Genomic DNA, 14,436 nt, shown 5'->3' on the forward strand with positions numbered 1-14,436 from the left:
TCCGCAAATATTGGCCGTTGTAAGTGTAATGTGTTTACTATAAATACTTCTACCGTTCATCAACACTATACCTGTTTCTTTAGCGTCTTTGGAATGATTTAGGCTGCTCTCTCAATCTGGCGGTTTAGAGATTGTACCGAGAATTTTGGCTTGCAAGCGCTCAGCGCACTATTTCCGACTCTTTGTCACATGAAGTCGATTGCACGTTGGAAATGTGCGAGCTGCTGTTTCAAGCCAGAAACCCTGTAACAATTCAAACACGTGGTATGCTATTTCTATGGCAACGTAAAGGTAGTTTGGGCTTTTTTTCCTGGTTTGGTAAATTCATGATCATGTTTTTTTTTATGATCTACATGTGCGCCAATGGTGCCATCGTGTTTAGTACACGATCATTGATGAAGTGTACGATAAGGAATATTGTAAACTGGGTAATGTTTTAAGTCACTCATATAAAAATAGGCCCGTTTTTGGTTAATTCATCTAACCTTGGTATCTGGTTATTGGAATATAGGGGTTGAAATGTAAATTGATTAAAAAAATGGATAATAGACGATTAATCTTGTGGCTGACAAACTAAAACCCGCAACCAATGGCCACCTACAATTCGCTTCTACACGGCTTCCAATTCTACGCCCTCCCGTCCCCCTTTTACAGTCCTAAGTATTATCAATGTTTCATCCAAAACCGGTGTGGTCACAACTCTTACGAATCAGAATTTCTCCAACAACACTAAACATGCCAAAGAAAAACGTGCTGGACGAGCCAATTACATCGATTTTACATCTATCAAAACATCACACGGTGAATTTTCTGGATGGATTTGGAAATCGCACGAAACACAGTACCACCATCAGCGCGGACGTTTCTCCCCACCCGCGGGAGTAACGTCTTACGCCGTCTACGACTAGTTACACTTGACATCCTTCATCAGCTGCGTGTACATGCTGCCCTTGGCGAGCGACCCAACCGGCCCTTTGCACAGTTCGGCGTTGGGTCCGTGCGGTTTGTACGTTCGCTCAGTGCGTATCGCACGATCCGGTCCGGTCGACTTCTTTTGGCTGCCCTTGGCCAGATCGGGATTGGCACCGTTCCAGGTGACGTAATCGGTACTGTGAAGAGAGCAACAGAAATAGAAAAGAAAACAATCATTTATTCAAAAAAACAGTGGAGTTATAACAATTGGGGCACGAGAACTTACAGCAGCAAATCATCGTTCGGACCCTTGAACAGCTTCATGTTCGGTCCCTTGGTGGGGATGCGGGACGCTAGCTGCGGTGACTTGCCGTCCAGCTTGCCGTCGGTGCCCATCTGCTGCTGCTGCAGCTCGCTGGATTCGTCTTCCGAGGAGGATGTTCTAAAAATAGAATACCTAAACATTACACCGCATGGGACGAACACCAGAAAATGTAATGCCAAGGACAGTGGGAGCAAAGAGAAACAGAGAACGTGATAGAGATAGCGAAGAGACAGAGCAAAAGGGAGAGAGGGAGAGACAGACAGAGATAGACAGATAGACAGAGAGCCCACACAAATATGGAGCGAAAGGATGGAAAAGGGTAAGTGGCGATAGAGAAGTAGAATGCATGACAGATGATCGTGGTGTCACGGTGATGCTAGTAGACCGATTAGGGGTTTGTCGTTTCTGTACTAGTTAGTAGTCTCACACGTTGTACTAAATTTCGCATGCGTCTATGGAACTACTAATAGTACGTATACTTGTTTTAATGATATTAGAACTCAAACCTACTCTTTGAACTAATTCCTAGGTTAACTCCTAGACTAAACAAACAAATTAAAAACAAACCAATGCGTGATGAAGAACTGTACAGTGCAATGTATTTTAGTAAATGGTGAACGTTCAAATCATATTTCACACTTCTGATAGAGAGGTGCGGGTGAATGGGAATGCTATCTACTAATACTCACATACAAGAGCGGTTTACATCAGTGAAGATAACGTGCATTACGAACGTACACGGATAAGGGATATTTTGGGGGGTGATTGAATGGTAAAGATTTGATAACAGCTTTAAACTATGTGTGCGATAATAAAGGGTGTTCCGTTCAAAGAGTTGGTCGCCTCATTCACTCACTAAAATCTTTAATATGTTTCATTCTGAGGAGATTTTTTATTGGTTTAATTAAGGATATACCATTAGAATGTACTAAAAGAAGCTTTTTTTGTTATTTAATTACTAAAACTAACAAAATGAGCAAAAAAGACTTTTGAGTCAGGAGTTTAGTACATACATTAGAGCATTAGTACATTACAGGATTAAGTACCTACTTAATGTTATGCCTATTCACTAACACGACCAAGCTTGAAACGGAACATCCTTCAACGCAAAACCTGTGCCGATGGTGAAATCGAACGAATTGAATTAAGAAAACCACACCGAATGTTCTTCGACACTCAACAACCGGATGAACGGACTTGTTAGAACCATTGCATTGCAACCTTAAAAGATCACGACGATCTCTTGCCGTGTCGATGCACTTCTGGTGCACAGGGTTCTTTTTGTTTAGTACAATTAACAACAAATTTAATAGTAACCAAATAGCATACCAAATATAGAAACGCACACACACACAAAGAGTAAATTTCATAGGAAAAAAACACACACGCACACACGGAAGAAAAATAGAGTAAGAAAAGGGGAAAGTAAAACAAACAACGGTAGCGTGTGGCGGGCCACACTATCGAAAGGTATCAAAAGGGCATACTTTGCGTGATCGGTTTTGGCTTTCGGGCGGTTCTGCTTGCCAACGCTTCGGACACCGTCGCCGTCTCGCAGCTTGGTCGCCGGTGACGAGTCCGGGGACGACGAGTCATCCGGTGTAGTGTCGCTGCTGGACGATTCCGTCGTACTAGCACCGGGCGAGTGGTCCGCATCCAGGCTCGCTGCGATGGTTGTTGAAGCTTCTGCTGCCGCACCTTCCTGCTGCTGCTGCTGTTCGGTCGCTTTGACAGTGCCGTCCACCGTCGTCTTGCCTGGGTCCTGGGAAGGGACTACAGCCACGCCGCTACCATCGTGGGCCCGTTTAGCCAGCAGCGGTGTGCGAGGCTGCGACGAAGCGGTGCTATTGCTTCGACTGCAACAAGCAACAATAGCGGCCACACATACACACCACAATAGAAGACACAAATACAAGTAAAACGCACACACACACACGCACGAACGCACGTGAAACAAACATGAACGTGATGATGATGATGATCGTACGTGGTGGTGGTGATAATTTCACACACGTGGTGGTTGGGTGCCGCCGGAAAACACACAAACACACACACACACACGCACGATAAACGCAGGCGAAAGTGCACCGGTTCCGATGGGCATCATCAATTGGTGACGATACACGATAATTAATAGCAATTGTTTTTTGTTTCGTTTTTAGAACATTCAGGATGGTCGCGCATTTCAAAGATTGTTGTTGATGGTGGTTGTTTCCAGTTTGTTTTTGATTAATTTTGTTGTGTTTGAAAATCAAACAATTTGCATTATTTTGCGTAGATTTTTTTAAATGGGCCGAGAGGGGTGGTGTGATGTTTGAAATGTTGGATGAAAAGAAAAGAAAACACGAGAACGAGAATGAAGATAGAGAGAAACTCGGAGAAAAGGAGAGAGCGAGAGAAATAGTGAAGGAGAGTGAAAGGTTGAGCGGCTACAGGATGCGTTTATGCGCGAAGTGAAGCATTGTAGCACATTTGTAAACAGAGAGATAAGAGAGATCCGAAGCACACTAGCAAACTAGTTGTTCTAAAAATCCTTCACTTATAGGTTTTGTACTCTGACACGCAACTATGGTGGTACTGCAGCATCACTAAAGTAAAGCGCGCACTAGAGACGCATGCAGATGAACGAGCTTAGGGTATTAATAGGGGCCAGAATGCTTGCATACGACAAACTAACGATATGTACACCGAACACAGGGCGACACACACGGCGTCATAGGGTGCTCGGGTGCAGAACAAAAGCGGCCTATTGATGATACTCTGCTTTCCTCTTCCCTCGCGACAGTTTAGTTGCATTGGCCGCCGCCGTTTTCAAACAAGCTTTTCAAAGGAAAGAGTTCTAGCGGACGATCGATACGCGATCGCTTGGGTTGTACTAAAAACAAACTAACGAAGCACTTCGCAGCACTAGTGCATCAGCGGCAGCGTTCTTTTCGCGAGGGGTTTTCCTGTTTTCATCCACCCAATTCGAACCTACCTTGGCCCAGCACTGGCGCGTGCATTCTCCTTATCCTCCTCCGCCTTGTGGGGTGCCTCGATCTTGACGCTCTTCTTCTTGTCCCTGTCCTCCTGGATGACAATGTTCAGTATCTTTTTGGCGCGCTCCTCCGAGTAGTCCACGCTTTCCAGCGCCATCAGTATGATCTTCTCCGGCGTATCCTTGTACTTGGTCTGCAGGCGTGCTTTTACTAAAACAGAGGAAAAGCGAACGTGCCATTACTTACTGCATTGTTCCGCCCATTGTTACAGGGGCGCATTACTTTTCTTCTTTTCCTCCGGCGACTTTAGCTTCGGTGTCGGTGTTTTCAGCTCCTCCTTTTTGTCGTCCTCGGTCGCTTGGGACGTGCCGGTACCCTTGCGGGAGGCGGAACTGCGCTGCGGTACGGGCTGCTCGCGCTTGTCGTAGCCCATCTTGAGCAGCTGCTGGGAAGCGGTCTGCACGTTGTTGTCCGCATTGGCCAGCACGTCCAGGATGAGCGTTTCTTCCGCCTTCGGGAAGATGCTCTTCATGTACCTGCGCGCGGTGAGAGGTGAAATGTTCACATTAGTCGCCAAATTAAAAACAGAGAGATGTTTTAAGGCATTCTAAAGTAACGAGGAATAAACTTTCAAGCTAATCAGTAATTAAAATAAAGGCTCATTTAGGATAAAACATAATCAGCATGCAGTTTGGAGCGAAATAGGACAAACCAATATAAACCTGGAATAAAAAATAATATAACTGTAAAAGTGACGACACTTCAAATAAGACAAGCACAGCTACAAAATTGTAAAACAAGCGTGTGTCGTAACGGAAAACAAAAAAAAAACTCAATGGCGAAAAGCATACACACAGGCAGGCACACACACACACACATAGAGATAAAAAGTTAAAGTGCAAGTGGATGCGTTTGAAGTGTGCGTCCAAAGATTCGGAAACCTCAGCTTCATCTTCGGCGACGAGTGGGGCTTCGGCGAGCTGCGATACCCGTCCGCCGGTCCGTTCCGGGGCGATCCGTATCCGCCGGCGTAGCTACCGCTGGCACCGCTGGCCGGGCGCGGTACCGGGCTGCCGGTGCGCGAGCTGGACATCTCACTGCGCCCGCCGAGCACGGGCGTCATCTGGAACGCGGACACGACGCCCATCGCCGTGTTGTGGAAGGGCCGGTGGCCGAGCGGTGGCGTCGAGTACGGGCCGGGCGTCGTTAGCGGATGCTTCTCCACCTGCAGGGCGCTTATTACGACCGCCTCGCGGTTGTAGTACCTTTGTTGTACGGGCGCACAGCAGCAGCAGCAGCAGCAGCATATAGGCGGCGGCGCAAACGAACATACGGTGGCAAAGGTACGTGTGGAAAGCGGAGATAGGGCGGTTGGTGTTTTTTTTTTTTGGGTTTTTGTTTTTCAATTCAGTGTTTTAGAGCGGGTTTGGGGCGGTATGTTGGATAGGATAGAGAATCGTTCGATACGAGATACATATGAAAGAAGAACAAACGTTAGCGTGCGATTAAGATCAAGAGTGAAAACAGGACAGAGATCGTGTCAAGTGTAAAAAACGGAAAAGCGAACGGTGTGCGAACGGCAGAAAAGCGAAGAAAGTGACAGAATGTGTGTGTGTGTGGACAGAAGCTCGTTTTTTCCACGTAATTCTACTTAAATTGTAGTTAAATTTTCCACAAACGTATTGCTATCTTGCTCGATCGATATTATGCGAACCATTGTGCTTCTTCCCTGCAAACCCCTTCCCAAAGCCACCAAGCACCAAGATCAAACGGCTTTCTCTCTTGCTTTGCAATGAATGGGTGCCCCGAGGCCACACACAACCAAAGATCAATGGAGCTGGAGCTGGGAGCGAGAGTTCGTGGTACACAAACCACGGCAAGGCAAAAAGATAGTAAACAGAAAGAAAAAGGATACAACAATCTGCCGTGAGCTAAATACACATCGAGAAAAGCGGAGAAAAAAAGCTTAGCTATCAAGAAAAAAAAGGACAGAAGAGTGGCAGAGCTTGCGTGGCACACAGACAGACACACACACACATAGTTACAGTTAGATAAAGAGCGCGGTGAGCAGGGAAAAGATAGACAGTAATGAAAAAAGCAAGGATGTGCTTTGATGTGACCAAAAGCAACGGAAAGCATTGCACGCACAGCGCAAAGCACAAACACACACAGCGCGCCAAAAAAGCTGTGATTTGTGATGTTATATGTTTAAAGGTTCCCCGGTTCTGTTTTTATCTATTCAATTGCTTGTTTAGTCTTAGCTTCCATATTTTTTCCACATATTAATTATTGTAGATATTATTACATTATTTCATTATATTAATTTATATTAAGATTTTCTTAAAGTATGTTAATAACATTTACAATGTTAATTCTCTTATTTAGCAACAACAGCTACTAAAGTATGCAATCTAATTGGCAAATGCAAAAAAAAGCTGACGCAATTAGATTCAGCTCCGCGTAAGTTCCCATTCGAACCGGTTCTGTTACAACCCTTGCGACAAGTTTTTAATGTTATTACAAACTGATGACGAACCTAACGTGCTCTTTAGTGATGGGAAAAATGAAGTTTTTGTTGGAATCGATTCCGGATAGTAGGTCCGGAATCAGTTTCCGGAATCGATACCGGGATCGGCTCCAGCATCGGAATTTTCTTCGGAATTGGTTCCTGGATCGGCTCCGGAATTGACTCCGGAATCATAATCGACTCCGGAATCGGAATTGGCTCCAAAATCAGAATCAGCTTCGAAATCGAAGTCCGTTCTGGCACCTCCATAAGAAGAGACGTTTGAATCCAATGATGCTACGTATTTATAGGCGCAAAGAATCCGAATTTACTTGTAAACGAGCCATTCTAATGGAGATTACCGGATTGATTTCGCTTCCGAAGCTTTTTATTTTAATTCAAGAACTGATTCTCATTCCGGAGCTAATTCCAATTCTGGAGTCAATTCTGTTTCTGTTACCGAAACAAATTGCGATTCCCAGGTCGATTCCGAATCCGGAGCTGATTCTGGTTCCGGAACCTATTCCCATTCAACTCCAGGATCGGCCCCAGAATCGGCTCCAGAATCGGCACCTGAATCGAAATCGTCGATGCCTAGGCTCGGGTCCGCTGCGGATCAAATTGCGATGCCAAGGTCGACTCCTAGGCTGATTCCAGAACCTATTCCCATTCCGGAATCAATTCCGGATTCACTCCGGAACTCCGAAATTGGCCCCGGAATCGGCTCCGAAGTCAACTCCGTAATTGGCTCCGGAATCGGTTCCGGCATTGATTCCGAATACGGAATCGGAATCGGCTCGGTCCGATTCCGGGCTCCCACCACTAAGTGCTCTTAACGACGTGTACTTATCAGTGTATTGTGTTTGTGTTTTTGTATGGATGTAGCGGCGATGGTGGTGGTAATGGAGGGACCCCCTACTGCCTCACCCCAAATACTCACTTCTTCAGCAGCATCCGGATGTGGGTTTCCGGCACGGTGGGAAACATGGAGTTAATTTTGGCGACCGTGAGATCGGTTTCGGCCGCCGTCACGTTCGTGGTGAACGTCGTCTCGACCATGCCCTGGCGTCCGAGCCCCATCCGTGGGCTGGACCGTACCATCGGTGACATTTCCTGTGTGGTTGTGGTACGGTAGTCGAAAGGAAGGGAAAGAAAAAGGATAATTAAATTACTGTGTGACCAGTGCTGGGCACAGGTGGTGTTGTGTATTGGTTTTGCCGGATGCTTTTTAGCACCAGGATATGCGTAATTGATTAGCCTACAGGACAGCGACTGGAAGCGTACGAGGCAATGGGAAAGGCAAGAGGATACTTACGATGTGTTGCTGCTGCTGCTGTTGCAATCTTTGGGCAAGGTTGGGGCTAGCATTAAGGCTCGGCACACCGGAGGGCGGATTCTGGAAGGCGGCCTGGGCTGGATAGAACGAGTTACTGGCGGGGTACACATGATAGGGAGAACCATGCACTGGCTACGGTTTTACGATGATGGTGGCAGCATGAGTGTATACGATGTTATTTTTTCCGGTGGTAGGAAGGATACAACAGTTTACAGAATGTACACAGACGGGCGGGATGATACGGACGGGACAATCAAATACAGACAGGATACACAGGATACACAAGATAGCGCATAAAACGAGAGAGAGAAAGAGATAGAGGCAAATGACGATTTGAAAGTATAGTTAGGACAGTTGTACATCAGATCCTTACACCAAACCGATGGACTAGCCACTAAGAAAGGATGATTAATGTTGCAACAAGATACATTTACACGAGGATACATGTATGTTTGCACGACTCTGTCTCTGTCTTTCGTTCTTTCCCCGACCTACTTCTCATTAACTAATTCCTATAGCTTCATTTCCCCCCATCCCTAACAACGAATGCCCACTTGAGGCATGGCTCTTGTCGCGAGCACGCCCTCCAGCCTGCTTGGATTCGTACATTCATTGCTTGGGCTTCAGTTGTTTCGCCAAGGATCGTCGTTGACGCACGCACACGGGAAGCATGGTGACACACATTCGCCCCCTCGTCTCCTCGCCACACACACACACATACCCATACACCCTTACACTTACCTGCATGGAAATGCTATCGTTCGAGATGTGAAGTGGTGCTCCAGTTTGCAGCTGACGGATCCTGGCCCGCGGATCCTCCCATTGCGTCGTTTTGGTGAACAGGTTCACGTAGTAGCTGCACGAAATGACACAGTTAAGCACAGTGGAGGGTGTGTGGTATATTAGTTAAGTTATGCAACCAAACGCACTCCCACACACAGACACACACACACACACACACACGGTCCAGGATGGTTTCCTTATCGCCATGTTGGATTTTCCCTGGCACAATTTTTCCAACGCGCGTCCCCGGTGGCGGGCACACACGTGCGTTGGCAGGCGATTTAATTAAAGGAAAACCATCCCAAAGGCAAAACGGGGTTTACTTACTAGCGACCTGTTCTGGAATCGTATTTACAATCCCAACCGGGCGGTAGCCCTACTTGCTCCATTTGCTCGGACATGCTTTTCACTGCACGCTTCTGCTCAGATTAATGCCTTCAAACGCTGTTATGCTGCTGCGACGTGCTGCTGGAGCTGACGAGGGAATGTTCTGTCTGCGACTGCGCGGCAGTTTGGTGCTTCTTCTGCTCCACTGGCGAAGGCGCGGGAATTTATGCTAGCGGAGCGTCACACATCACGACCGTCTTTTGTTGCTTTTTTGGAGAACAATAATTTTGTAAACGATTATTAAGCTTCTGAAAGTTAGTTCATCGATCGGATCACGATATTTGCTGCAGATTTTAGGAGGAAGCCGTACGCACCCAAAACCGTACACAGAACAGCACTGGTTTGTTTATAAATAATGGTGACGTCATGGATGGACCCTGCTTCAAACATCAAAAAGCTTCGTTGAGTTTGAATTAGGCGAATTTTACTTTTCCTATATTTTTTATATTTTTGAGTGTTTAAAACAAATAAAAAAAATGTGCAAAAATATCGCAGTCATAACAATCCTCACAAAACAGTCTTTCATTTCATTTACACAAATATTTTACTGCTTTCGTGAAATTTTGCTTCCCCAAATGTCAATTTGCTGTCCAAAATAGACATGTGGAGCCTCCCACTGTGTTGACGAAACGACGACGAAAAAAAAAAAACAACACGCACAGGAATTCCAAGCAAGTGAGCCAAAAACGTACGAATATGTGCTACTAAACGCTGAAAAACGACCGAAAACTATCGGTAAACGCGCTGTAAGACTGTAAAGTTGCCCCACACACCGTTTTTCGTACGTTTCAAGCGACGGCAAGGGCGAAAAACCGCATCCGAACAAAGCTGACCCCGTTGTGTGCGTGTGGGAGTTCCCTGAAAAGCAACCATCTGCTGCTGCCTTTCCCTGTCGAAGCAGGAAAACTCGAAAAATGGAGGATATTTTCCACTGGTGCCGCGAGGGAAACTCGATCCAGGTGCGGCTCTGGCTGGACGATACCGAGCATGATATGAATTTGGGGTAAGTTTTCCCGATGTTTTGCAGTGCCAGAGCTGTCACTGCAGGGGAGCGAGGCGCGTGTGTGTGTGTGCGTGTGAGATTTACCCATAAACGGAAGAAAATTTGCAACAGGTTGATGAGCAATATTTAAAGCATTTTAGAACATTTTCTTCTTAATTTGCAAGCAAAAGATTGTTCATGAAACCAGTGAAAAGACAGTTCAATTGATTCAATAATAGTTTGAAGTTTATAAGCATGACGTCATGTCGTGTTTACGAAGGGTGGAAGAAGCATAAAGAAGAAAAGAAGCAGGTGGAAGTCGCGGAGGGGAATGGTTCATTCGCCCAATAGCAGCAGTAGGCGGGGGAGGCGAGTATGAATGAAATGAACCTACGCGCACGTTTGTTTGTGTTCATTTTTGAGGGACGGGCACCGTCTGTGGACGCGAAGAGAAACGTTTGAATATTTTTAGCCATCATGACTAACGTCCTGTTCTGTATTTTTGGCTTCATCTTTTGCAGGGATGATCATGGCTTTAGCCCACTTCATTGGTGCGCGAAGGAAGGCCATAGCAAGCTGGTGGAGATGTTGCTGCATCGTGGCGCACGGGTAAACGCGACCAACATGGGCGACGATATACCGCTTCATCTAGCCTCTGCCCACGGCCACTACGATATCGTGCAGATGGTAGGGGAATAGCGAGCCAAAACGTAGCAGAGAAGCGCTTTTTGTTACATCTGTTTTGTTCCATTATTGCAGCTTATACGCCACCGCTCGGATGTGAATGCGGCGAACGAGCATGGCAATACGCCGCTGCACTACGCTTGCTTCTGGGGCTACCAGGCCATCGCGGAGGAGCTGGTCAATAATGGTGCACTGATTTCGCTAGCCAACAAGGACGGTGACACGCCGTTGGATAAGGCGAAAGCGTTGCTCGCTACACGGTAAGTAGCGGCTGTCTCGTATGATAAACTTTGCTTAGCAATTTAATTAAAATCTCTCTCCTCGCTCGCTTCAGCTTACACAATCTGGCGGTGGAAAGTGGACAGGAGCTGAAGAAGATCAGCTTCAAGGATCAGAGCTGGTCGGGAATGAAGACCCGGTCGCGCGATGCCACGCTGTCCCGGTTCAAGGGCATCAACATCCAGGAGCTGACGCTCCACAACAAGGTGGCGATAACGCCCGGCGGCGAGACGTGGCGTGGCCGCTGGCAGAACAACGAAATCATTGCGAAGATACTGGCGATCCGCGAGTGTACCGCGCGGGTGGCGCGCGATTTCAACGAAGAGTTCCCGAAGCTGCGCATCTTCTCCCATCCGAACATTCTGCCCGTGCTGGGCGCGTGCAACGCACCGTCCAACCTGATCGTCATCAGTCAGTACATGCCGCGCGGCTCGCTGTACGATCTGCTGCACGGTACGGCCGGCATTGTGGTCGATACGGCGCAGGCCGTGCGGTTCGCGCTCGACATTGCGCGCGGCATGGCGTACCTGCACTCGCTCGAGCGCATCATCCCGGAGTATCATCTCAACAGCTTCCACGTGATGGTATGTATGTGTGTGTGTGTTTGGTTTGAGCGGGAAGAAAGCTCTTTTAAGAGTTGATTTTAATTTTTCCCACTTTTTTGTTGTAGATCGACGATGACCTGACCGCCCGTATCAATATGGCGGACGCTAAGTTTTCGTTCCAGGAGCGCGGCCGCGTCTACCAGCCCGCCTGGATGAGCCCGGAAATGCTGCAGAAGAAGCGCACCGAGCGGAACTGGGAGGCGTGCGACATGTGGAGCTTCGCGATCTGCATCTGGGAGCTGGCGACGCGCGAAATCCCGTTCGCTGACCTGACGCCGATGGAGGCGGGCATGCGGATCGCGACCGAGGGCCTGCGGGTTACGATCCCGCCCGGCACCTCGCCTCATCTGGCGAAGCTGATCAAAATCTGCATGAACGAGGATCCGGGCAAGCGCCCGACGTTCGACATGATCATACCGATTCTCGACAAGATGAAGCGCTAAGCCGGGGGGTGTGTGTGTGGTGCCTTTCAATCTTCTGTGTATGTGTGTGCCTTCTCGAAGAAGTGCCTTGCTAACGGCACGCAAGAAGAAGAACCCGGTGGGAGTATTTATTTTTTCACCTTACGCGGTTCACTAACTGTTCAGTCCCGAAATGCCAAAATGCGAGCGAAGGAAGGTTTTGCAAAAGCCTTACCGTTCGTTCGGCCTTTTGTTCTGGTAAATTTTGTAACACTTCCAGTTTACTCAGTGTCCGATTCATCTTTGCAGCTCTCCAAAACGGTGCCTTAACGATTAATCTAGCAGCAAACGAGTAGCAAAGGGAGTGAAAGTATTAGCTCGGAGTGTGTAGCCGAACGGTTTTTTGTCTCTGTTTTTGACCATCGTAAACGTTTAACCTTCTGACCCCAACCCCATGCAAAAACAAAAAAAAACAGCACCGAAAGCACAAAACGGGTTTTTTGAGCGCAATTTCAAAAACAAAACTGTGTTCTTTTTGGCATTAGTGTCTGTTTCTGTTTTTAAATGTTACTACTCGTTGTGTCGTCTGTCTGTGCGACGCGAAATAACTCTCCAACTAAACACTCTTAACTGTATGCGTTGTAGTTACTTAGCATATTAATGGATGTATTTTTATACCAGTAATAAAAGAAGAAAAAACACATTTTAACCAACGTCATGGGTTTTTGCCAGAGTTCTTTAAAGAGCTTTTTTATACCTTATCACAAATTATACCCAAACAATATTCTCTTACTAAAGATACATAGAGTTCAAAGTAGTAAAATACAGTATTTTACCTTAGTTTAGTCCTTACACATTAAAAAAAAAACATTTATTTCGACCATTTCTCCAAATGCAACACCTTTTCCCCCAAAAATGCAGTGCTCAAAATTGTGCAGTCAAAGCGCTCTTGCTCTCTCAGTCCCTCTAAATCTCTCTGTCTCCCTCTTTACGGCAATTGTGCACAAAGTAAGGCAGTGTGTCCATGACCTGCAGTAACATTTCGCTTGGTACACATCCTGCTTGCTTTGGCACTAAAAATTGATCAAAGTGGGCACTGTTGATGCTCGCTGTCTCTCTCTCTTTCCTCTCATCTGTGCATGTGTTTGTATTGGGCTCTCTGTGTGGAGCCCTTTAGCGCGAGAGCAACTCCGAGAGGATACGTGCACAGAGCGCGATGTCTCCCCAAAGGACGAAACGACGAACTGCGAAAGAGCGAAGCGAAACTCCACAAAAACAGCAAATAAACGGGAACAACGTGGGCGTGTGTAAATGCAGCACCAGTGCAGCGCGCTGCTTGCCGTACTTCACGCAGCAGTAGGCTTTGGAACGGTGCAATGGCCGTGCCAACCCGTGTGCTGCCCCAAAGGTACCGACAGTGGAAAGTGCAGTTTCCAGTGCACCGGTAAGAAAATCCGGTCGTTCCCTTCCCGGGAGGTCCAAGTGTCCTGCCCTGTGTGCTGCTGTGTGTTGGTGAGCACCGCGACCCACTAAGTAGCGCAAACCCACTCGAAAGGAACGCGGAAAAGGATGTCAAGTGTTTTGGCTGCGACGACAGGCCCATTTCGTCGTGTCCCGGCCGCCTGCTGTGACGTGTGTGTTGGTGTGTCGCTCGCCGTCGCTCCGGTGTGATTTACTTCTGCTCTTTCGGGCGGGATTGGGATTGGGTGCGTAGCGTGTTTTTGTGTGCTGCAGAGTTGCACCAGTGACAACCACCAGTGAACAAGTAATGCAGCGGGTGCAGTGTGCCCTGTGTGATTAGATAATAAAAACTGTTTCCCCTTGGTGCAAGCAGGTGCAACCACACCCGGAAGTGTATCGAAATGTGAGCTTTTTTGGTCGAGCCACCAGCACGAAAATGTTTCCCGGGAGCTGCCGGGACGCGGACCAGATGGAACAGCATTCGCCGTTCTCCAGCAGCAACTCCAACCACTCCGAAAGGTACGGTGTGCGAAGGTGTTCTTTCTTGACAGAGTAGCGCGCCCAGGCCTGCATTCTCACCGGGGCTGACCCCCTTTTTTGTATTGCTTCTGTTTTTCGTTCATTCCTCGCTCTCCTGCTAAAAGTCATTTCCCGTTTTGCACTGGTTTGATCAGCTGAAAATAGGTCAACGATTTCTTTGTTTCTGCTGTGCCGTGCGGCGGACGTACCCCAGCAGCGCTTCGAGCGGCCACGGGGTCAGTCCGATTAAGAAGGCAATGGGAGAGCAAGGGTGTGAC

The 14,436-nt window shown here is 47.4% G+C and overlaps 3 protein-coding genes across 10 annotated transcripts in view; 2 read left to right on the forward strand and 1 right to left on the reverse strand.

Annotated features, from left to right (window-relative positions):
• Positions 1–345: 345 nt before the first annotated feature.
• Positions 346–9,585, reverse strand: LOC121594086 (muscle M-line assembly protein unc-89). 6 transcript variants are annotated; one of them, XM_041917022.1, is made up of 11 exons: positions 9,542–9,558; positions 9,168–9,433; positions 8,799–8,913; positions 8,037–8,189; positions 7,662–7,834; positions 5,157–5,480; positions 4,498–4,751; positions 4,215–4,425; positions 2,725–3,093; positions 1,199–1,369; positions 346–1,109 (listed from the first exon to the last, which is right to left on the reverse strand). In XM_041917022.1, exons 2-11 carry the CDS (start codon positions 9,239–9,241, stop codon positions 905–907), a joined length of 2,049 nt encoding a protein of 682 aa, XP_041772956.1. In that variant the 5' UTR covers positions 9,242–9,433; positions 9,542–9,558; the 3' UTR covers positions 346–904. The 6 variants fall into 6 exon arrangements, with proteins under 6 accessions (XP_041772956.1, XP_041772957.1, XP_041772955.1 ...); XM_041917023.1 differs by having other exon boundaries at positions 1,199–1,354; positions 9,168–9,585; XM_041917021.1 differs by having other exon boundaries at positions 9,168–9,585.
• A 261-nt stretch (positions 9,586–9,846) lies between these two features.
• LOC121593631 (integrin-linked protein kinase) lies at positions 9,847–12,887 on the forward strand. The gene is made up of 5 exons (XM_041916186.1): positions 9,847–10,230; positions 10,731–10,896; positions 10,969–11,153; positions 11,228–11,756; positions 11,843–12,887. The coding sequence occupies exons 1-5, from the start codon at positions 10,142–10,144 to the stop codon at positions 12,218–12,220; spliced, it is 1,347 nt and encodes a 448-aa protein (XP_041772120.1). The 5' UTR covers positions 9,847–10,141; the 3' UTR covers positions 12,221–12,887.
• A 423-nt stretch (positions 12,888–13,310) lies between these two features.
• The window catches only part of LOC121593166 (ecdysone-induced protein 78C), a 32,904-nt gene continuing 31,778 nt past the window's right edge, over positions 13,311–14,436 (forward strand). The window contains exons 1-2 of one of the 3 annotated variants that reach the window (XM_041915302.1): positions 13,311–13,943; positions 14,013–14,158. In XM_041915302.1, coding sequence (XP_041771236.1) covers positions 14,076–14,158 — 83 coding nt within the window. In that variant the 5' untranslated portion in view covers positions 13,311–13,943; positions 14,013–14,075. Of the gene's footprint in view, positions 14,159–14,436 lie in introns of all 3 variants that reach the window. The other 2 variants (XM_041915303.1, XM_041915301.1) reach the window with 2 other exon arrangements.

Source organism: Anopheles merus, chromosome 2L, assembly GCF_017562075.2.
Source record: "Anopheles merus strain MAF chromosome 2L, AmerM5.1, whole genome shotgun sequence".
NCBI lineage: Eukaryota > Metazoa > Arthropoda > Insecta > Diptera > Culicidae > Anopheles > Anopheles merus.